At 44.8% G+C, this 23,280-nt stretch overlaps 1 protein-coding gene across 11 annotated transcripts in view; it reads left to right on the forward strand.

The window, feature by feature from the left end:
* The window catches only part of ZBTB1 (zinc finger and BTB domain containing 1), a 28,623-nt gene that overhangs the window by 2,660 nt on the left and 2,683 nt on the right, over positions 1-23,280 (forward strand). Inside the window, exons 1-3 of one of the 11 annotated variants that reach the window (XM_075753375.1) lie at positions 2,321-2,390; positions 3,379-3,609; positions 10,993-13,499. In XM_075753375.1, coding sequence (XP_075609490.1) covers positions 11,013-13,148 — 2,136 coding nt within the window. In that variant the 5' untranslated portion in view covers positions 2,321-2,390; positions 3,379-3,609; positions 10,993-11,012 and the 3' untranslated portion in view covers positions 13,149-13,499. The other 10 variants (XM_075753382.1, XM_075753376.1, XM_075753381.1 and 7 more) reach the window with 10 other exon arrangements.

Raw genomic sequence — 23,280 nt, forward strand, 5'->3', positions numbered from 1 at the left:
AAAATGATGATATCTAGAAACTGTCCAAATGAAGGAGCTGTGCAGATTAAACACTTCTGATGCTTGCGCTGAATGACAAACGTCACTTTGGGGGTGGAAAAGTCAAGTGGCGAGACCGGGAGGAACGCCTGACCTGGCAGATGTTTTCTCCCAGCCCTGTGGCAAGGAGCAGAGGGGCTGCCCACAGCTTCAGGAAATCCCATTTGCTCACAGGGGCCAGTTCAAGAGGAGCTGGATGTCGTTAGACAGGAGAGGTCCAGAGAGCGATGGGAAGAGGGCCTGGGAAAGCTCCTAGAAAGATGGGGGGGGGGGGGGGGGAAGTGCTGTTCTCAGGATCTGTGATACATGCAGCCCCTGTGCTCCCTGCATCATCGTAAAACTCCAGGAGGGAAGGCGGTGATGTTCACGTGTGAAATTGCAGTAAAAAGGAAATACTTTCTCATGCAACTTGCAGTTGTTTTTCTTGCGACTTGCCGTTAAACTGTCACACGCAGGAGGTCATAAGGCTGCGGGTACAAAACTCAAACGCTGCACGTCCACATGGGTAACCGAGACTCTCCCGTTACCACCAGCCTCGGCTGGTTTGACGGAAAAGGAGAAGACGCCCCGTTCCGTGGGGCGAGACCTGCTGCGTGGGGAAGGGGCGGATTTCCACGCGTCTCTCCGGCTCGGTCTGCGCGGGGGCCGGGAGAGGAGCGGGACGGGACAGCCCAGCAGCGAGGGTCCCGGGTGGGCGCCCACCGGCGGAGGATGCCCCGCTCCAGGTTCCCCTCTGCGTGCCGGGGGGGCTTCGCCGGGGGTGGGTGGGCAGCGGAGGGGCCGGGCTTGCGGCACATGGGGAGGGGGCGCCGGCAGCAGCAGCCCGGGTCGCGCCGCGGCGGCCCCGCCGCCTCCTCGGCGGCATGGGAGGAGAGGGGAGCGCGGCAGGGAGCCGCCCGCCGGGCCCCGGCATTGGCGGCGGCGCAGCAGCGCTGGCAGCGGCGGGGCCGGGAGCCGCCGGCCGCCGAGGGGAGGGGTCCGGCTCCGTGCGGTCGCGGCGGAGCCGGCGCTGCGGCAGCAGCAGGCGCGGCGGGGCGGAAGTCCTTTGTTGCAGCCGCGGCGGCAGCAGCAGCAGCAGCAGCGGCGGCGGGAGCGGCGCGGGGCAGCTCTCCCTCGGCGGCCGCCGCCTCTACCCGAGCCGCGGGTAAGCGGGGCCGTGCGCCCCTCCGCGCTGTCCCCGGGGGCCGCCGCCGGGCGCTGGGGAGGGGGGGAGGCGGGAGGAGGTGCGCGGCGGGGCGGCCGCAGCTCCGCCGGCGGCGGGAGGTGGGAAGTGCCGAGCGGCGCCGGCCGCGGCATGGCCCGGCCCGGCGCGGCGCGGCATGGCCCGCCATAGTGGCGCGGGGCGGGGGGGGGGGGGGGGAAGCGGCGCTGCCAGGTAGGGGCTTTCCAGCCGCGGCCGGTCCCTGGCGAGCGGCCGCCGCGGTGACCTTGCGCCCGGCGGCCTGGCACGGCACGGCACGGCGCCGCCCGGGCTACGCGGGGGCCGAGCGTTGGCGCCGCGGCGGCGGCGGGTCCGTGGCGGTTCTCCCGGGGCGCTGCGCGGGGGCCGCGGCGGGCGCGCTCCACCTGCGGGGCGGGCAGGGGAGGCGGGCGCGGCGCCCGGCGGCGGGGCGCGGGCTGGCGGCGGGGCCCTGCGGAAGCGGGCGGGGGGCGGGCGGGGGGATGCTGCGCCGCTCGGCGGGGCGCCGGCGCTGAAAAACGAGAAGCGGCCTAGGGAGGTGCAGAGGCGTGAGGCGAGGAAGGGCACCGCGCTGCCCTATTTACTCCGGGGCTTGAAGTCACGTTAAACATCCCGAGTGCCGTTCTCGCCGCCTAGCCTCGTCCCCCTCCCGGCCAGCAGGCCAGCGGATCCGAGCGCCGCGTTCTCCTTCTTTTTTTTTCTTTTTTTCTTTTTTTTTTCTTTTTTTCTTTTTCTTTTTCTCTTCACAAAAAACCCTCAAAACTTCGAGTGAGTTGCAGCACTTTAGCGAAAAACTGAGCGGAGCAGCAGCCTGGAGGGAATGCTCCACCCTGCCAGGCAGGAGACTTGGGTTTCACTCGGGGCTGGCAGTGCACAGGATCGCCTTGGAGGCGGCTGGAAAGGAAGGGGAATAGTTTTGTCACATAAAAACAAGCCCTGTGTTGCTCTGGGAGCTGTGTCGAAAGTCTTGTTCTTCAAAGGACTCCTCTTTTCTTCTCGGATAGAAAGGTAGTAGAAAGAGCAGAGGAAAAGGGTTTGAAAACGCTGTGGGTTTGGGGCTGGGGTTTTATTCCTTTGTGTTTTTCAGGATTTTTTGTAACTCAGATTCTCAAGTTTGGCCTATTTGTCGGCTGATAGATGAGTGCTGGTTCCCCTTGACACGTAGGCATTGGTAAATGGATAGCATGGGTTGGATGCTGTTTAATATTTGGGTATTTACTGCCAGATTATGTCATTTGCTTGCATTATTTCCCGTGCACTAGAGTATCGCAAGTTACAGCACATACTGCAGAACTATCCGGGGCTGTAATGCTGTGGTGTTCCTTAGGCATTTAATTACATTAAACAAACATTCCTTTAATTAAAGGTGTTTGTTTAACATTCCTCATTACAGCTCTTGGAAAAACCCACACAGCAGCCATGAACAGGGGGGATGCGGGCTTCTCATTTTTACCAAATTACAACTTAAGCTTTCATGGCGAGCGGGGGAGAGGCGTTGAGACCATATGGCCGTGAGGAAAACCGGCCAAACGCGAATGGTTGCAGTGCTGGCAGAGATTTTCCTAGGCAGCAGCATAACGAGTTGACAAGATTGTGACGAGATTTTTGGATGACTGGCCAGAAAACCTGAGGAGTAACGAGTTGTATTAGTTGTACTCCGTTGCTGTTTGAGGTAGCAGGGAGCCAGCAGGCACCGGAGGGGGGGTTTTGAATGGATGAGGGGTGGCTGCAGGAGGATGTAGGTAATGAAGACATGGGTTGGTGCTGCGTGGGAAGCTCGGAGAAGTAATAGAAGCCCCTTCTTCCTGGTAGCCGGAACGTTTTGTGTGGAATAGGATCACAGACTTCAGCTCTGCTTGCACAAGTTTTCTTCATGTCGTGTTGTCACTGGCACAGGAATTTGCAGCAATTATGTTGAGAGTGCTCATATCAACCAGTGACTTGGGTTTTTAGATGCTTTCTTACTTGAAGGTGTGAGGTTAATTGTGAGGTTAATCTTCTTTCACAGATTTCCATTGTTGCTGACAGTGGAGAGCCCTGGAAGGTGGGAATGGACAAAGCCTCGGGAGTTACTTATCTGCTGTATGGAAACAAAATAGCTGCTCAGAACTGAGATAATGAAAGTTTCCTGATAAAAATCCCGGTGTCCTTTCTCTTAGTTGTTACAGCTGGACCTCTCACTAGAGCCCTTCCGGACCTCACACGCACGTAGCGTGAGAAGCCCCGCGCGCATTTTTCAGTTTGACCAGTGGTTCCCCAGCGGTTGGGTTATCCTGCCCTGCCTCTGCTTGGTAAACACCGTCACCCAAAGAGTTCCGCTGCAGACACAGCGTGTGGGCACAGCAGCTGACAATTTGCATGAACACCATTTATATCCTCAAATTTGTCTGGTAATTTTTTCTTTGTGCATGTTGTGCCATTGCAAAACTTTCTAGAATTAGCTAGCTGATGCCTTTTTTCCCCATATTAAACCTGTGTCATTGGCTGGAGACCTTAGCAGCTTTATTTTTTATGTGCTGCAAGTAAAACGTGAAGCATTTAAGACCAGAAAGAGTCAACAAAATCTGTAGTCTGATCTGTGTGTCACCAGTTAACTGTGATTTGTTCATGTGCATCCAATGAGTTGTTACGTCGAAGTACAACTTGTATTTAGCCAAGGATGCTTTTCTGGAAGGCACATCTATCTTCATTTGAGGGTCTTGAGAGATGGCTAAACCACCAAGATGCCTCTTGAAGTTGAAAGTTAAGGTAGCTCAGAGAGCCTAGATAAAAAGGTGGCTCATCTTTCTGCTAGAAGGCATAAATGGGGTGTCATAATTTTTTTCCCCACTAATTGTTTCTTTTAAACATATCATTACCGTGTTGCCTGACAACTTTTTACAACTGTAAAGGTGTCAGAAGATAACTGTGACTTTCTAGAGTAATGCTTTGTGGCTAGCAAGTTACTTTAAAGGACTGCATAAGCTCTCTCTAGTACTTCTACTCCATAAATCTGATCTAAAGTTGTTTGAAGTTTAGATGGGGCTTTAGTGTAAACTCTGTTTTCTTAATTTATTCGCTCATGCTTTTCTGACACCTTATTCCTTGTCATTTTGAGGAGTGTTCTTACCTAAGAACACGTAATACATCACAACTAATTCTTGGTTAGCAGCTAAGAATCATAACTTGCTAAATTTTGACGGTTGTTTCTCCTGATGAGGAATCAGTGTAGAACTGCCTGCTGAGGAGGGATCAAATGGCTCCGGCAGCTTGTGGCTGGGGGCTTTGGAGCTTCTTACCTTTCCCTGGTTCAGATCTAGCCCAAGTGTCAGCTGAAACTTGTTTCTATACATTGGCCATGAGTCTTGTAAAATGTTGATTCAGCCATCAGGATGCGTTTGAAGATCAGTATCTACATTATTGGAAACAGCTTCACAGCTAGCACACCTGAAGGCAGCTGATTGGAGGGGCTATGGGAGGTGGATAAATTAAACCTTCAGTCCGTTGTAGCCTGAATAATGGAGCTTAATTAGAATTTCCCTGGCAGTACATGGAATTCCCATAATTGTTTTAATTTATGATCAAGGCTACGCTTGCAATGCAAACTGCGTCTTAGCCATACCTGCTGTTGAGGTGGATGGTGGTCAGCTGGCCGCTTGATGGTGGTCAGGTTCTTTGCCATTTTTGCAATGTTTGTGTAAACTGAAGCACCTTTTTGGACTCTGCAGTACCAGAACGATCTTGGTGGCTTCCTCTTGAGCATGTCTAGATAAAAGTTGTAGCCTGTCAACAGGTCTGTGGTCAGTGCGCTAGCCAAATGGCTAAGCTTCTCAGGCGGAGAATTTAGATGAGTCGTGTAGGATTTTCTCCTGAGCATCTAGATGCTGTCATTTAGGAATCCAGATTCTTCGGTGGATCTGACCCACGGAGGCAAAGTAACTTTTTAGGGAGGAGAGTTCTTGGGAACCCGTGCCAGGGTGGGATACAGTGTCAGACTGTGATGGGGAATTTGCTTTCTGCTGCCCACGCGCTTGTTTCTTCGGATAACTGGGCGTTGTTTTCTTGAGGTTTTCCAGTCTCGTTTTCTATTAGCACCAAATTCTCCACTCATTTATTATACTTTTGTCCGGCCTGCTCTTGGTTTCCAAAGAAAAGCAGCCAGTAAGCTGCTCCGTTTTTGCCTGCTCAGCAGTGGAAATGCTGGGCTTTGAAAACCACCTACTAATTTTAGGAGCCAGAAGGCTCCTAAATTCTGAACCTTGTGGTACGTCTTTTTTAAAGACAGAGAAGTTAGCAAAAGAACTTCACTGTCTTCTTTGGTTGAGAACTTTTTGTACTTTAGTTTTAAAACATCTCAGAAAATTTTAAATGTGAGGAAATGACAGAAAGCATGGAGCTATAGGAAATACCTCTTCTCTCTTGTGAGCAGATTTATAAACAATGTATTTTGTTAGTGTAGTTGCGCGACTTACCTTGTTCGTAGTAACATCAGACTAGTAATAATATCTGAGTGGTGAGTGAAAGGAAAAGAAAAAATCTGGTGGCAGACAAGCAGCTTGAATCAAAGCGTGGCAGTGTAAAAACATTTACTAGGAAAATAAAATGCATGTGGAGACTTTGAGTTTGCAAATTGGAGTGAAATTACCTGACTCAAGTATCTTTTTGTTTTCTTATCAGATGCTTTTCTAGCATATTTTTTCAGAACACCTCTGCATCGTTCAGTATTGCTTACAGCGTGGCCTGTTGCTGTGTTTACTGCACAGATCAGTTATTGCTGAAGATGTAGTTACTTGCGTTCCTCGTGGACTTCCCTGTGATGTTTGCGAATACAATATTTGGGTGCTTCACAAGGGCAGTGTGCTAGTCCGTTGGGCAAGTGGCTGGCATTTCTTCCCTTTTTGAAATAGCAAAGAGTCAGGGAGGATCAGAAATAATTCAAAATTTTGGATTGACAAGCTTGTCTGCGTAAAGCTTTAATTTTCCAAGATACTCGCTGACTAATACATACAGGGAATAGCTCCCATTGACCTCAGTGCTGCCGATGGTGTTTCCCTTTGTGAAGACATTGGACATCAAAAAAATGCAAGCCAGACTTAAAAAAAAAAAAAAAAAAAAAAAAAAGGTTGAAATGACCTGTCCTGGCACTGATGGTGATGGGATGCTGTTCTCCAAGGCAGTGTTCGTTGCTGTGAGATTCTCTGTTTTGTCCTCAGGTCTTATTCACTTCATGTCCTCCCAGTGCTGTGCTGAATGAGCAGGGACCTTGGGTTGTTGCTGCTCAGATCCATCCCTGGACAGATCCAGAGGATGTGCTGAGTAAGGGAGGGAGCCGTTGGTAAGAGGAGGACTGGAAGACACTACTACAATATATACATAAACGGCAGCTGAATTAATCCTGCTTTAATTATGGCATTTCTTGTGTATGCACTAAACTTTGAAACCTTGGGTTTTCTGTAAAAAGGACCTGGTTTTATTCTAATGCCTGCTTTTTTTCCAAAGCAAACTTCAAAAACAGTTGGCAGCATTGAACCACCCACAAGGGTGATAAATGCAGATCTCTGCCATTTTGCAATTAAAGTAACAAAATAATGGTAAATGATCATTGTCTGAGAGCTTGCTTTTGATGGGAAGGAGTTTGTCAGTAAGCCCATGGTATTTGTTCATGGCAGAGGGATGGCTGAATTGGGAATTTGAGGTTCAATTCCAGCTCTGAAGGGGTGAATGCTATAATTATTTTCTACCCACGCCCCAGCAAAAGCATGTCTATTTTTTTTACCTCTTCTGCACTAGCCCCTGCAACTTGGCTCTTCCCACCCCCTTGCCAAAGCACCTTTCCTCCACCATTTAGACCCTCGTGGCACCCGTTTTTAATTCCCACAGCTGCTTCCTAATCCCAGTCCCCTTCTCTCGGCTCAGCACTCCACTCCCAGCCTGCCTCTCCCTGCCTCTAGATTTCCAGAGGTTTTCCCTCACATCCTTTACAGTTCTCAATCTCCCTGCATTTTCACTAAGTCCCCTCCTGGGTCTGGCTCTTGTAAGACAGAACTGGGCATCTTCTCCATCTGGCAGCCAGGAGGGATGCTAAAACCCAGCAGTGAGTCACAGTGCGGGGCAGTCTCTGGTGAGCCCTGCTGTCAGGTTGTGACTTTGTAGAGATGGCACATAGAATCACACAATGGTTTGGGTTGGAAGAGACCTTTTTCTAGTTCCAAGCCCCTTGCCATGGACAGGGACATCTTCAACTAGACCAGGTTGCTCAGAGCCCCATCCAACCTGACCTTGAATGTTTCCAGGGATGGGGCATCTACCCCCTCTCTGAGCAACTTGTTCCAGTGTTTCACCACCCTCATCGTAAAAAATTTCTTCCTTATATCTTGTCTAAATCTACCCTCTTGTAGCTTAAAACCATGGCAGAGCTCTGCATGAAATGGGGGTTTCACCCTGGGTGTGATGGCACAGGCTGGCCAAGGAGAATGAAATGTTCTCAGCAGGGCTGTAACCTGAGATTTTAGTAACTAACAGAAGTCTTAAGTGTGAACAAACAGATAATTTTTATCTTCTTCTCCCCCTCAAGCTTATAGCTTGGCCAAATTCAGGCAGACTTTTATATTGTGACAACATATCCAAGACTTTCTCCTGTATAAAGTCTCTCCAAAGATTTTGGAAGAGAAACTTTTTTTAGTTTTAAAAGAAAAAAAAAATAATCTACATATATGAAAGTTTTTTGCTTAGCCTCATTTTTAGAACCATTTTGGCTGAAATTTTCTGTGGCAAGAGAAAAAAAAAATATCAGTCCAAAGCAGACAATTCAGAAGGAAAGTTTTGCCTTTGCTGGTTGAAATGTGTCAAGGTTTTAAATAGCCCAACACAGGCTCTCATAGTGGGAAGTGTTGGCAGCTGTAAATACATAGTTACATACAGCAGGTTAATACAGCATCCAGAGGGAGGATGCCAGTACTTTCATTAACATAAATAACTTCAAACACTCTCTATTTTAATACCTATGTGTAGTACTATCATGGTAGAGGCTGGGTACGTATCTGAGCACCTTGCCATCCTGCTTAAGTGACCTCATGCTCGGGCTGGTTTTTTCCAGAGTGGAGGTGGGAGGTAGGAGGTAGGCATTGCCAGTGTGTCAGGACAGTGCTGAAAGCTCTGCAAGAGTTCCCGTGGCAAAAGGGGAAATATATTTCACCTTTTTTGAAGAAGAAGGAAACTTAGAAACAATGAGTTTGTGTGCTGTCATTGCAGTGGCTGCCAGGTCGTTCCCACCATGTGGAAATGCCCTGGCCTGCAGGTGTGTGCAGATAGTTTGTGACCTTTTTTTGGTACAGGCTTGCTGCTAGTATGGCTCTTCTGCTGTTGGATGATAACGATGGAGTAACCTTAGTGTAAAAAAAAAAAAAAAAAACCCAACCAAAAACAAACCCCCAAACAACAAAAACCCCCAAACATTTAAATGCAAAAATTGAAACTTGCCACTTCATGAGGATGAATTTAAAACCAGCTGTCCTCAGCCTTTTCTTGTCTTGATGGCAGGTCACACCAAGAGGCTGGTGGTGCCTTAGACTGCATCTTCTTGCTTTCGTGTTGGTTTTTGTTCTTATAATGTGGAAGTTGAAGTCAATTCTTTGTCATTATGCAGCTGCTGTTCTTAATCCTTGATACAGTACACTGAATTATATTTAAGTATCTAATGAATTACTTCAAATCCAAAACACGTTAGCACTTGGAAGAATATGAAGTGGCCTTTTATTAGCTGATGTTGAGAGCTTTGCTAGTTTTCACAGAAACATCTGAACTCACCCAGTGACTTAGACAATAATCAGTCTTCTGTAGAAAAGACATGAAGTTGTTTCAGAGATTCTCCTACTCTCAAAGCCGCCCTTTTGTGAGCTAGTAAAAAAACCATTAAATTAATTTCATGCAACGAGTTGTATTTCTGCAGTGGACATCACTGGACCAAACTGGTCAGAGAGTTGTTATGGCAGGGTGCTCACCTTGAGTTTTGGGTTGGGAGGATTAGGTTGAGAGGGGAGAAGGAGTTGCCGTTCAGATCATCATCAGTGTAGTTCAACCCAAATCTCAAGGTTTCTGTTTCCAGACAAGGTCTCGTGCTGTTGGTAGTCCGTAAGTACTGCTATAGGGAATATCGCTGGGCACGGTGAGCATGTTCTCGTCTTGAGAGCTTGAACACATTTCTTCCATGGCAGTCCTTCATGGAACGAAGAAGAATGGTGATTTAACATTAGGTTTGCTACTTAACAAGCTGGGCAACGCCTACAACTTGCGAACTCAGCACTAATTCTGGAATTTAATTTCTCCATCCGTTTCCCAGCCTCTAGGAGATGTAAGCTGTCAGGAGAATAAGAAGAAATAGGGAGCATATTTGTGTGTGTTATATTTAAATTTTGGACAGTTGAAAGAATGCCATTTAATATATGTTGTTTGCTAGCATGTACTTTATTTGTACAAATCTCTTATTGCAAACAATGCAAATAACTATAACTTTTTAAAATGTTAAGACTGCTTGTTATTTCTTTAGGTTTTTCATTTCAATGAGGATGTTCTTTATACTTTTTTTTGGTTTCTCACCCTCTTCCCTGTGCAGTTAGTACAGATTATGTATATCAGTAAAGGTTTTCCAAAATGAGTAGTGACTAGTTGTTGGATCTGGTTGGTTATCTTCTGTAAATCAAATGCACGCCTCCTGTGTACAATACATTTTTCTGGATGTTTTTGTTAACATAAACCATTATGTTTTCTGCCTCTCTTCTCTTGAGGACAAATTAGTCCTTTCACCTACAGCAACTTTCAGCCCTCACAGCCCTTTCCCTCTAGTCTTTGTCAAGGTTTCATTTCACTGTGTCTCCACCTCTGGCTTGCTGGCTTTCGCAGTTCTCCATTGCTGAGCTTTTCTTTGTCCGGTCTCCCACCTACATGTTTTGGTTATATTACAGTGCTCTGAACGAGTGGTTTTGAGAGCAGTTGGAGGCACGGCGTGCACCACTTCCTGCCTCTCTGCAGTCCGCACGGCTGTCGCGCAGCTAGCCTGGTCACCAGCTGCAGCGGGCTTGTACGTGGGACGTGCCATCGCACCGGACTGCCCCGTGCTTCTGAGAACACACTTGAGTTTGCAGTTCCTGGTTTGCAAGATGCCTTGCAGATAAGGTTGAGGCTGTCCCTGAGCTGTCCTGAAGAGCAAAAAGTGTGTGGATATAGCTTGTGTGGATGCTCCACTGATGTATCTTCTTATTTTCCTTTAATGGAGAGGGGAAGACCAGTTTGAGCCTGGCCTGGATGCCAGTATGTGTTGCATCATCTGTCTGTTGGACTGACAGGGGAAAAAGGCAAGTCGAGACTGAAGAGTGGTTTCTTACAGTCGGCTTACCTGGTATAGGTGTTGTCCTGGGGCCATCTTACAGAAGTCTACCCTGTGAAGTTTTTGAAGTTCTGCATTTAGAATTCCTATCTGAAAATCTTGGCTGTAGGACTTTGAGATATATTTGCTAATTTATATTCTAGCAGCATTGCTCTGATTGACGTGTGGTGGTTATGTTTATTAGTTTACTAGTCTTGTAAGTCTAGCGGTGAGAACATGGAAGTATGGATGTTTTCATTGGCATCAATATTCATTGTAGTTACCAGCAAAGATCTCCAGACAGGAAGCTGTACCACAAACAGTGTGAGAATAGGAAGATCTAGAGAAGAAAAAAATGGCAGTTCCTCCCTACGTTTAAATACGTTTTGCTTTTTGTGCTCATGATTTAACAGATGTCTTCTTCTTTATGCAGGCCTGTAATTGAAGTACAAGATGGCAAGAACCAGCCACAGCAACTATGTCCTTCAGCAGCTAAACAACCAAAGAGAGTGGGGCTTTCTATGCGACTGCTGTATTGCTATCGATGATATTTATTTTCAAGCACACAAAGCAGTTCTTGCTGCATGCAGCTCCTATTTTAGGATGTTTTTTATGAACCATCAACACACTACAGCCCAGCTGAATCTAAGCAACATGAAGATTAGCGCTGAATGCTTTGATCTTATTTTACAGTTCATGTATTTAGGAAAAATTTTGACAGCCCCTGCCAATTTTGAGCAATTTAAAGTGGCCATGAACTATTTACAGCTATATAATGTACCTGAATGTCTAGAAGATATACAGGATACAGACTCATCTAGTTTAAAATGTTCATCTTCTGCTTCTAGCACCCAGAATAGCAAAATGATATTTGGTGTGAGAATGTATGAAGACACGCTTGCTAGAAATGGCAGCGAAGCAAACAGGTGGGGCATGGAGCCGCCAAGTTCAACAGTAAATACATCCCATAACAAAGAGCCTGATGAAGAAGCTTTGCAGCTAAGCAGCTTCCCTGAACAATTGTTTGATGTCTGCAAAAAAAGCACCACATCAAAATTCTCTCACACAAAAGAGCGTGTGTCCCACTCACGCCGTTTTGGAAGAAGCTTCACCTGTGACAGCTGCGGGTTTAGTTTTAGCTGTGAAAAGCTACTGGATGAGCACGTGTTAACGTGCACTAACAGGCATTCTTACCAAAGTGCCAGGTACTACAGTGCTGAAAAAACAGACTTTAACGAAAAGGACTCTACTTCTAAAATCATCTCCACACAAACAGAAAAATACAAGGGGGACTCAAGCCAAGCTGCGGATGATTCTTCGTCTCCCGTGTCAAACATCACAAGCAGAAAAAGCAGCACAGTTGCCTCTGAGACATCAGGTGAAGAAGGGAGCAGAGCCTCTGAGAGGAAGAGGATTATCATCAAGGTGGAACCAGAGGACAATCCCACAGATGAGCTGAAGGATTTTAATATTATTAAGGTGACAGATAAAGACTGCAATGAGTCTTCCGACAATGACGACCTGGACGATGAACAGGAAGAGCCGCTTTACAGGTACTATGTTGAGGAAGAGATCAGAGAGAAGAGAAATGCTCGGAAGACTTTAAAACCCCGTTTATCCATGGACGAGGATGAAAGAAAGTGTTTGAAAAGTCCACGGCACCTTAACAGGAAGGCTCCCTCAGTGCAGGAAGATGTGGAGAACGCTCCCTGTGAACTTTGTGGGTTAACAATCACCGAGGAAGATTTGTCCTCTCATTATTTATCCAAACACATAGAAAATATATGTGCTTGTGGCAAGTGTGGTCAAATACTGGTCAAAGGCAAGCAGTTACAGGACCATGCACAAACCTGTGGAGAACCCCAGGATCTGACCATGAACGGTATCAGAAATTCTGAGGAGAAAATGGACTTGGAAGAAAACCCTGAGGAGCAGTCAGAAATAAGGGACATGATGTTTGCAGAGATGCTAGAGGACTTCAGGGACAGTCATTTCCAAATGAACAGCCTTCAAAAAAAACAGTTATACAAGCATTCTGCCTGTCCTTTCCGATGCCCTAATTGCGGTCAGCGTTTTGAAACTGAAAACCTAGTGGTTGAACATATGTCAAACTGCCTGGAGCAAGATCTGTTCAAGAACTCCATGATGGAAGAGAACGAGAGGGATCACAGACGTAAGCATTTCTGCGATCTTTGTGGGAAAGGATTTTATCAGCGTTGCCACTTGCGGGAACACTATACCGTTCATACCAAGGAAAAACAGTTTGTTTGTCAGACATGTGGGAAGCAGTTCTTAAGAGAGCGCCAGTTGCGGCTCCACAATGATATGCACAAAGGCATGGCCAGGTATGTCTGTTCCATTTGTGATCAAGGAAACTTCCGAAAACATGACCATGTACGGCATATGATATCTCACTTATCAGCTGGAGAGACTATATGCCAGGTCTGCTTTCAGATATTCCCAAATAATGAGCAACTGGAGCAGCACATGGATGTTCATCTGTATACATGTGGAGTATGTGGAGCAAAATTTAATTTGAGGAAAGATATGAGATCTCACTATAATGCCAAGCATTTGAAAAGAACATAAGCGTAAACATACTGTTAAAGCATTAAGTTGGCAGCAGAGAACACCAAAGCAAGGCATACAGTATAGTAGACAAAAATTAAAAAAAAAAAAAAAATTGAAAATAAGTCTCTTTTTTATTATTTTTTTTTTAAGACCCTCCTAACCATAGGTGTCTATTTAGGCTTATTAAGTATATAGCTCTGAAAAGCATCATGTGTTTAATTATTACATTTTCACTGTTTCCTAATATCAGTTTCTGTTCTTAATTTTATTGTTTTACTAAGTAGATATACAAATCATTATTTTTAAACTGTAGATTAAAAGCACAATGTTACCCCTTCACTGACTGCTATTAAACAGTTCTCGGATCCATGTCCGTAAGATGAGTGCTTTAATATTTCCATGTGTTGTTTCTTCATGTGAAAATTTTAGATCACAGTGATTAACGTGTAAGAGCATAATTGTTCATAATCCCCAAATTAATTTTCAAAATGAAAAAAAAAAAAAAAAACAAAAAACAAAAAACCAAAACAAATGCCAAGAAATAATCCTTTGTTCTCTGACTCTGCTGTAAGGGCAGAGCTGTGGCTGTCCTGGTCCTCTGCTTCTTGGCTTTGTTGGAACGTGCATCCCAGGGGTGAGAGCACGTAGGCTCAGTTAAACCTTGCAGACTTGGACTGGTGTGCGCAAAGGGAAAGGGAGTTAATGACTGTCGGGATAACCAAGGAGTTCCCAGCAGAGTGGTCATTTTCCAGACTTGAAATCCTAGCAGAACCGTACAACTGACGTTGGCCTTTCATTTTCTGGCTGTACCTGCGTGCGTGTATATAACCTGCTTACCCTAACGTATGGGGGAAGAGTGGCTGTGGTGAATTGCTAGGAACGCAGAATGGCGATGTGCGTGGAAGACTGCATTTCTCAGCCTAGCTGTAAATGGTGCCTTGCAGCTTGTGTTGGAAAGTTGAAAGTGGGATGGGTGTGAAGATAGTCCCATTGCTTGGGTGGGGAGGGGAAGGGGGATGGGGAACGTGGCTCATGGGAACCTTAGGGGTTTTGTTTCTTGTTTTCATGATACTTTCTGAATGTTCTGTTTTTCAACAAGAATATAACAAGAAAAGACTGCACAGTTTGCTTAATAAATGTAAAGATATTTTATGCCTTTTAAGATTCCTTTCTGATTCTAGTATAGCCCTAATCTGCGTAGCTTGTCTCTTAATTTAATTGAATTTTAAAATCCTACTAAGTACCAGCTGACATCAATTCAGTGAGGCAGTTTGGCCTTTGAGAGAACAACTGGCTTTGACTCCTAGGCACCAGCTGTCTAAATGTTTGTTAAGTGCATGATTTTTAATGAGGGGAGGGGGAAGGATCCTAATATGTAATGGTGGAGAAAACTATTAAAAAATAAAACCTAGCAGTACTTTCTCCCACTGAGCCCTGGAAGGAGGAAAGCAATTTAGATTAGCCATTAAGGCAGTGGGACTAGATGATCGTTGTAGGTCCCTTCCAGCTGAACTACTCTATTCTGTCACCTCGCGCGCCAGTGGTGGGTTGAAAATAGGAGCTGGGAGCTGAAGGTCTAGTCCAGGACTTTCACACACCTGTTGCTGTTGGAGTTGAGTTTTGATCCCTTGTTGTTTCTTGGGGATCATGAGGGGTATTGGGCTTTAACGTTAAGACTATTTTGAGAAATTAATACAGTTCAGAATCTCCGCTATAAGTATTTAAATTGGTATGAGTTGCCTTGCGTTTATTCAGTTTAAAATGTGCATTAGAATTTCTCTTGGTTGGTAGACGTGTGTTTCTGCAGTGATGGAGAAGGACCCCGCCACCAGACCTCAGTCCTGAGCCAGGAGCTGGCTCCCCAGGCGCTGACTGCTTTGCGTGCAGTTCAGGCCTTCAGCGTTTTCCCGTGACTGCTCAGTCCTATGTTTTCTTGTATGATGCTGAAGCCAACCAAGTCCTGAGTAACATCGGGGCCAAAAAAGACCACAGACATGAAAACACTCCAGCATTTCAGTTAATTCAGAGCTTCTCCCTTCTTAGGATTTATTCCACATTCCCCATCCCAACCCAGACTGACGCTCAGTGTGTAAGAGTTCAAAGAATAAGTGGGATAGGTATTTTCACGCTTTTTAGCACTGGAATCAGTGCTAAGGTGATTAGAAGACTCTTCAAAAGGCAAAATATTTAACTATAATGATTGTCTTAGAGATGAAGTAGTCAGGTGCTGTAGTGGAAAAGTTGAGGGGGTTAACACACTGCTCACGGCAGTTCTCTGACATTCGGGTTATCCCTTGTGGTATCAGCTATGGCTGGACTGGGAAAAGCAGCCCAGGGAAGTAAGGGAGAACTGGAAGTCCTGGGGACTTGGCAGAAGAGTCTTGTGGCGCTGGGGGAATGGAAAGACTGGGAGAGGAGGGATGGGTGAAGGCTGGGAGGGCAGGGTTAGAGCTGAGCGGTATGAAGCAAATCCCAGAGGTGGCACGCAGGGGGCAGCTGGAGGAGAGGATGAAATGTCCTGTAGACACCTGTGAGACCGGAGTGGGAATGACTCAGCTTGGCTGGGAGAGCCGTCGGCCTGGGTGATTAGCTCACAATGGCACAAACTCGGAGTGCGGATTGCGTACGAAGTACAGCCAGCCACTGTGCTGGAAGTCCTGCAGTGGCACAGCAAAGCCTAGATTAAAGACCTTGTTGAAAAGGAGGAGGTGACCTCCGCGAACTAAGAGATCATTCCTGAATACAGTGGAGGGCTCAGGGTGATTTATGGAGACTCCTGCTCGGGGCCAGAAGCTTTTGTTTACAATGTATTGGTCTGAACTTGACCCAAAAATGTTTCACAAAAAAAGTTACTTCCTAGTGTAAGTAGACCTGCCAACTACAGAAGTTAAATGGAGGAACTGGGAATTATGGTATTTATGTGTACTATGTAACTTTATAAACACTCTGGAATACCTTTGTTTTTCAATTATAAGCTGTGTTGTAGTAGCCTTTCAAAGGAAAGCTTGTTAAACCTTTCCAACTGAACTTGCATTAATGTTTTTTCCTGTTTTTGTGAAACAAACCTCAGTGCCTTGGAGTTCATGTGTGCAAATGTCCAGAGTAAGGCTGAGAAAGAGTGTGAATTGCACTGCAGGGGAGCTTAAGAGTGGATCCATTTGTATGTAGGCAGAGAAAACCAGAAGGACTGAAGTAGCCTGAAAAGTGATCAAGGGGAGTGTAGCAGAACAAATCGAAGGTAGTAAGGCATAAACAAGACAGTCTGGCTTGCAAGTAGATGGGGGGGAGTGTATGGTGACATGGGACTATTGAAAAAAATACCTGGAGTGTCAGGAGGAATTTCGCTGCTGTGACTGGGGAGAAGGGGTGGGTGCTGAGGCAGCCTGGGGCTGGTCACTCCTGAGGACAGGGGTGTTCTCCCCTGAGTGGGGCAACATCTGCAGGAGAGTGAAATGATGGTGTTTCAGCGCTCCTACCATGATAAAAATTACTGTGGAGACACAATGAAAGCAGACCTGGAAAAAAAAACCCAACCCCAAACAGTTGCAGTTATATCCTAGAAGTCTTGCTGTTACTTGAAAGATAGTGAAGGGGAAGCAAAAATACTTCATTTGGAGTTCTGTTTCCTCTAACAAATTTGTACTTCTCAGTCTTCATAACATAGTTCCTTTGCATCTCCTTACTGTACTGCATGGATTATTAGAGTGTAAAAGCACTTAAGGATCTTTGAGAGTGGACATGTAAGCGTATCACAGTGCACAAGGCATAGCCAGAAAGAAAAAGACTTGCTGGATGCTCTGACTTATATTTTTAAGTGATTTGCTATTCTTACTTCTGGAGGACCTCTCTCTATTCTGTTGCTTTCCTCATTTTGACGGTGGTGTGGGCTGCAACCCTGAAAATAATTTGTAAGTAGCTAGGCTAGGTCTTAGCTTTCAGGATTTACTGAAAGTTAAAAAGAGGGAATGAGTTTTAAATTGTCATAAAAGCTGTCAAACTTCTTTTTCAGTTTCAGAGGAGTGATTTCAAATGTTAAAAAAAAAAAAAAGTGTATATATATATATATACTTGAAAATCCTTATTGGCAACTTTTTAATTCAGGAGTATTTACATCTATGTTGTTGTGGTTTAACCCCAGCCAGTAACTAAGCACCACGCAGCTGCCAAGGGGATGGGGAGGAGAATGGAAAAAACCTCGTGGGTTGAGATAAAGACAGTTTACTATGATAATAAAGGAAGAGAATAATAATAATAATAGTAACAACAACAATAATAAATATAAAACAAGTGATGCACAAATGCAGTTACTCACCACATGCAGAAGAAAAGAACCCAATGCCCAGTCTGTTTTCGAGCAGCGATCCTGCCTCCCAGCTAGCTTCCCAGTTATATCCAGAGCATGTTGGTGTATGGTAGGGAACATCCCTTTGGCCAGTCTGGGTCAGCTGTCCCAGCTGTGCTCTCCCAGCTTCTTGTGCATCAGGACATTGTGTAATGATATTTGGAGCCAGCAGGTCTGTGAAGAAATCTTGATTTGAGTAGATTAGAATATCACAGAATTCTAAGAATTTATGTTTTTGTTAGGGGACTTCTCTATCTAATATTTTCAGTTAATGGAGAAAATAGAATTCAGCATATTTTTTATTCAGAGCTGAAGACAGAAAATGTACTGCCCTGGAGAATATATTAAAAATACACTGTTATAAAAGTGAATACTTTGACTACGCTATTGTATTTGAATACACTAAGAGTATCTCAGCTATTGCTGAGGACATAAGTTTGTTCCTGAAGGCAGTGCCACCTTGAGCCCCTTCCTCCTCCCCACCTAGTTTCAGCTCTCACATCCCATGTGTGCTACCCTCTCCATTGTCAAAAAGTACATATTTGTGTAGCTTCACAATGAACTGAATCAAACAACGGGCTTTTTTTTTTATTATTCCCTGTGGGGCTGTATTTTGGCTGGATCAGTTCCCTGCTGTGCTTCCCTCTTCGGCTCGATGTCAGATCTTGTGCTAGCACAATAGAAGGGGTGGCACAGGAGGGAGAAATGAGTGGCTGGGAGGGGGCTCATTTGCTTAAACGAGCTATGCCAGAACTCAAAGCACGTCCAAGCTTAACTCGGTCTCTGTCTCCCCCAAGCATCCTCGTGGAAGCTGAACTCTTATATTCATCTCCTATTTCCTGATAAGGAAAAAAGGCAGCCCAGCTTCTTACATACAAATGAGACACATCTAATGCTATCTGCCTTCTTTATGAGAACTGGAAACCTTCCTGCATTCATCTCATCCCTCAAATATGCTCCAGAACTTTCTTAGTCTTTCTTGAAACAGACTATGTAGCGTTTCACGCCACAGGGTTCGTGTGGTTGGCCTGGCCTGAGGCCAGGACTGAGCTGGGCCCCTTGTCGGGCCAAACACCAGCACTGGCTTCAACCTTCCTCTGGTCTTCCTGCCCTCCAGCTGTGGGCCCAGATGCAGCTGTGCTACTCACGCGTTCAGCAGCTGGGCCCCCACTCTCCTGCTGCCCGGTGCCCCTCGCCGCTCATGACATGCACTTTTCTGGGTGTCGCAATAAGGGGAGATGGTCATCTCATTTTTGGTTTAATATTGAAAGCTCAGGAAAATTCCTTGCATAAGTTAAGGAGGTGTTGGCAGTATCTGTTACTGTCCCCGTGTGCCTGCTTCTGACTTTTAAGTGCTTCCTAATCTGAAAGGGTTAAACATCAAATATTCTGACTTCCCTAATTCTCAGTTGGTTTGATACTTGTCACAGACTTCAAGACCTACAAGATGAAGCATGACTAATTTGACTTTTATAAAGTCTGCTGAAGGCTAGAAATTAGGAACGTTTTAAAAAGTTGACATTTCTGTAGTTCTCAGCTATAAACCAGTTTTCTGTGTTTTCTTCCAACTTCCAAGAAACTCCTAAAATATTGCTGTGCAGTGTATTCTTGAGATGTGTTAGTAGGCTAAGATTTTGAATGGGGAAGATGCCAAAAAGCAGGACACATTTTATAAATTAAGTGTCTTCTGCCACTTTTACAGTCACTTCTACAATTCTGGAATTAATTGTGATTTTATTTTTTTGTGCAGAAAGACAAATCTTAATTTGTTACAGGGCAACAGAGCTCATGACTCAGGAGTCAGTTCATCATCACTATAAATGTTCAGCCCTGAAACAGCCCATGTTCCTTTTCATGTCCGTGAATGACAAGTGCCAACTTTACTAGAGAAAGCTTTCGGATCTTTCTTTGGGTCAGTTTTGCCCTCAAATGTCTTGTAGGTTTTCTTTTTTTATTAAGTCGTAGGAAAACGGTCTTGTGCATCATGCTTTTAGAGAAACCGTTTTCAGTAATTTGTGCACATTCCCTATATAAAAGTAGTTGAAAATACATTTTTAAAGTTTCATATTAATGTATTCAAGGGAACATAACTAAATTATGAGATGTGAAATCAGCAGATAGTCCAAGGCCAGATTTTGACTGTTTGTTTTGCGTTGCTAGCGTGGCACACCCCACCCCAAGAACCTAGAATTTCAGAAGTGGTCAGTATCTTTGATTCTCTTGCAAGAAAACCAAAAGGTTTAATCCTTCTCTGTGCCTTCTGGCATACTAAAACTATAGTAAATCTTCCTACAGCTACAAAAAGCAATGCTGCATCTAGCATTTCCAATGGGAGAAAAAAAACCCAAGCCCTTTCAGAGCTGTTCAAGAACTTCCCTCTCTGACAGAGTCCTGATGCTGCTATTGTTTTCACTCAAACTCAATTGTGATTTGCGTCAATGAGACTTTGAGGTGTACTTTTTTTTTGGTTGCAAATAAGAGGTGATCTCAGATAAGTAGGTCTTTTGGTTCTGTAGACATCTCAAGACTCCTGACAGGGAATGAGAAGACAGCATTCCTTAAAGGCCTCCAAATCCTGGAAGCTGTGTGGATTGTGGGAAATCCACTAGAAATCAGGACTGTCTGCAAATCTTTGGTTTCTCAACCTTCCGTCAGGCAAAGTTCCACCGGTGTCAGCAGTTACCAAGGTCTCTGCAGCAGCAGCAGCGTTGCCAACGTGAAAGATGTAAAAATCAGTCTTTCCCCATCTCTTCTCTACCATTTGCCCTGATGACAAGGTTGCTATTTTAAAAATTTATCCTTTTGGCTCTTCTATTTGCCTTCTGGTTTGTTTTTTTTTTTTAAATGGGAAGATGGACTTTCTTCCTGTTCTAAAGCAGTGACTAGGGCTAAGAACTTGCCTTTTTTAATAGTTCTCACATGTTCAATTGAACCTACACAACTCAGTAATACCTATTCTCTCCTTTTTTAGGTAACCATCCCACTACATTGGGGATGGTCACCAGAGGGACTTCTGCTTCTGACTCCCCAGAAAATGAATGGGAGAAATAATACAATGTCCTTCTCTCCATGGCAAAAGGCCCAAGACCATCAAACTTTGTGGAAATGCAGATACCCTGGCTAAAAATAGTTTGCTGAATACCATAGATTACTTTTGGTTTTGGCAATAGAAACACCAGACTTCTGGTATCGGTTACCCTCCTTCCTTTTACACAAGTCAGCGTTAGAGCATTTATTCAGGATGCTCTATTTCCTCCCTGCCTATGGGGTTCCTACTGATACCTACTGGTAGAGAGTCCCAGCTACCAAACTACTGAGGTTCTGGTTTCTAGCCATTTGTTATTTAATTATTTATACAAAGTGAAAACATTTTAAGAGATGAAATCTGTAATAGCCCTCCTTCAGGAAAAGGATAGATACAGTAGTATTGTAGAAGAAGGAAATACAGGGTGGGATCCCTTGGAACTGATGAAGAAATTGTCTTAGTACATCCCACAGCCCAGGAGAGAGCTCGGATCTCTGAGCTGCATTGCTATCAGGTAGATTAAATATAATTTGTGTACACTTACATATGCTGTAAAACATGACACTGGCACAGTCTGCAAGCCTGGAAGTATGAGGATTAGCTCCACCTAGTCTGCTTTCAGACAGGGTTGTGTTTCACTTAGATTTTACTGGCTGGTGCTAACACAGGCAGTTCTGCCAGAAAAGACAGATGTCCTGATGTAGAGTAACTTAAAAACTGGAAAATAAGTCAATTAAGACACAAGAAATCTTACAGTAATTGATACAGTTCTTTCAACTTTAGTTTGCTGTGCAAACAAAGAGTTAAACAGTTCAAAGGCAGTTTCCTTTGGAGAATGTTTATTTGATCAAGTTCAGTGTGGCTTAGACCCCGAACAGAAATACTAGCTTCAAACAGAGCACTACTATGAAAGTAGGAATGGTCTGTGGCCTTCCAGACCTCACAAGCTATGTTGGTTTGTTACACAGAGTCAAAACAAAGATGTCCCTTAAAACACATATACATTAACTCTGTGTATTTCACACACCACAATCTTTTATCTCAGAACTGCTTTTCTCCCCAGTCATTGGGGCTGTGCCAGAGTCACTGAGATCCTGGATGAACTATAGACTTCTCAGTAAAAAGCATATATGGTATGATTGGACCATCTGAGCTAATTAGATCATTAGAGAACAGGCTTTAAGTGCTACTGCTCCTATTTGCTAAGCTTGAAGAACTACTTTTGGATTTTGGAACAGTACTGTACTTTGCTTCTTGAGTCCCTTTACATTGCAGAAAGCAGGGTGAGGAAGAACTCGGTGCTTCTCTTTTAAATGGAGCCTGGAAGATCTTGTTAGCTGGAGGGTGTTGGTTTTTTGGTTTGTTTTTTCAGGTCCTTAGCTGGCTGAATCTTCAGACTTCTAATAAATACGCTAAGCATTAAAAAAGCATCATTAATACATGATGAGATATGCCACTTAATGTAAGTCAAACCCATGCAGATGCTATTAGGACAGGAACCTGATATCATGCCAAATCCGGACAGTTATCTTTGATCTATCTCCAGATCCTACTTTTATTTGTAAACATCCAGTTAATCACAGACTTCCTCTGACTTTTATGAAGTGGACGAAACTGCATCCTTTGTAACATCTCTGAAGTGCTTTAACTTTGCAGATGTTCCTGAATTTGTGTGACGGGGAGGTATGAGCTCCATCTGGTGGCTAACTAGAAACACGCATATTTCTATTTATTGAGCGGCGTTAACTGTGCAGAGTGAAGCAGATCCTCTTGCAGCTGTACATTCCTAAAGCAACTTCTGTTTTTAGGGTAGCTGCAGGATTTTAGAGTCTGGGAGGAGGTCATAACATTTTATCTGTAATCTAGCTTACTGTGGGCTAAAATTACCAATGCCAGCAGTTCTCTGGTGTTCAGTTCCGTATGTACACCACCACAATTGGCACTGATTAGCAGTATTTTTTCAGAATCATTGGAAAAATTTAATTTCATATTCACAGGCAACCCACCTTCCCACACTCAGAGGTGGTCCCACACAGCATAGTCAGTGTATTTGAGGGCGGTGGTGTAAAGAAGCTCAGTCATGCCACATGAGCTGTGGATGATCTGCAAATAACAGAGATCTTTGACTGTAAAATGCAGGCAGGCATGTAAATAAATGGTGATGTTAAACACTGTTGTTCCCTGGGGAAAAATAATGTTCATATGCATACTGTAGTTAGAATACCTTTTTTTCCTCCTCTGTTAGTTTACAAACAAACAAAAAAGGCATTTCCTGACTAGCTAGTCAAGTAAGAACTACTTTGAGATAACAGCATCAGTCCAATGAATTCCCCTCCAAGATTCAAAGAATGTATTAGGTAGATACACGGACTTGCTGCCAGAACCAGCAGTACTTTGAAGCTAGCGGTTTGCCCAAGACCTGCTCCCCCATGTTCACATCGCCCTCCTGGCATGAAACAAAAGCCATTTGTCCCAGATGATTGCTTTTTTGCCTGCCATGAAGTATGTGACATGGCACAGAAGGCAGACACAATATACAAACAATTCTGGGCCTGGTGTATGCTGTCAGGGCCTGGCCACATGTCACACAGGGCATTCTGTAATGTGCGTTGAAGTGTGGAGTACCACTCTGAAGGCTTTCCTCTCAAAGGTGTGCCAGGAAATTCAGCCCTGAGCTGGCCTTGACTTTTGAGCAGGTAAGTAATGCAGACAGCTGATAAACCTGGCTTCACATGCAGCCTTGAAGCCTTGCCTGCTCTGCAGCGTAGGCAAAACCACTTGGT

This window comes from Balearica regulorum, chromosome 5, assembly GCF_011004875.1.
Source record: "Balearica regulorum gibbericeps isolate bBalReg1 chromosome 5, bBalReg1.pri, whole genome shotgun sequence".
NCBI lineage: Eukaryota > Metazoa > Chordata > Aves > Gruiformes > Gruidae > Balearica > Balearica regulorum.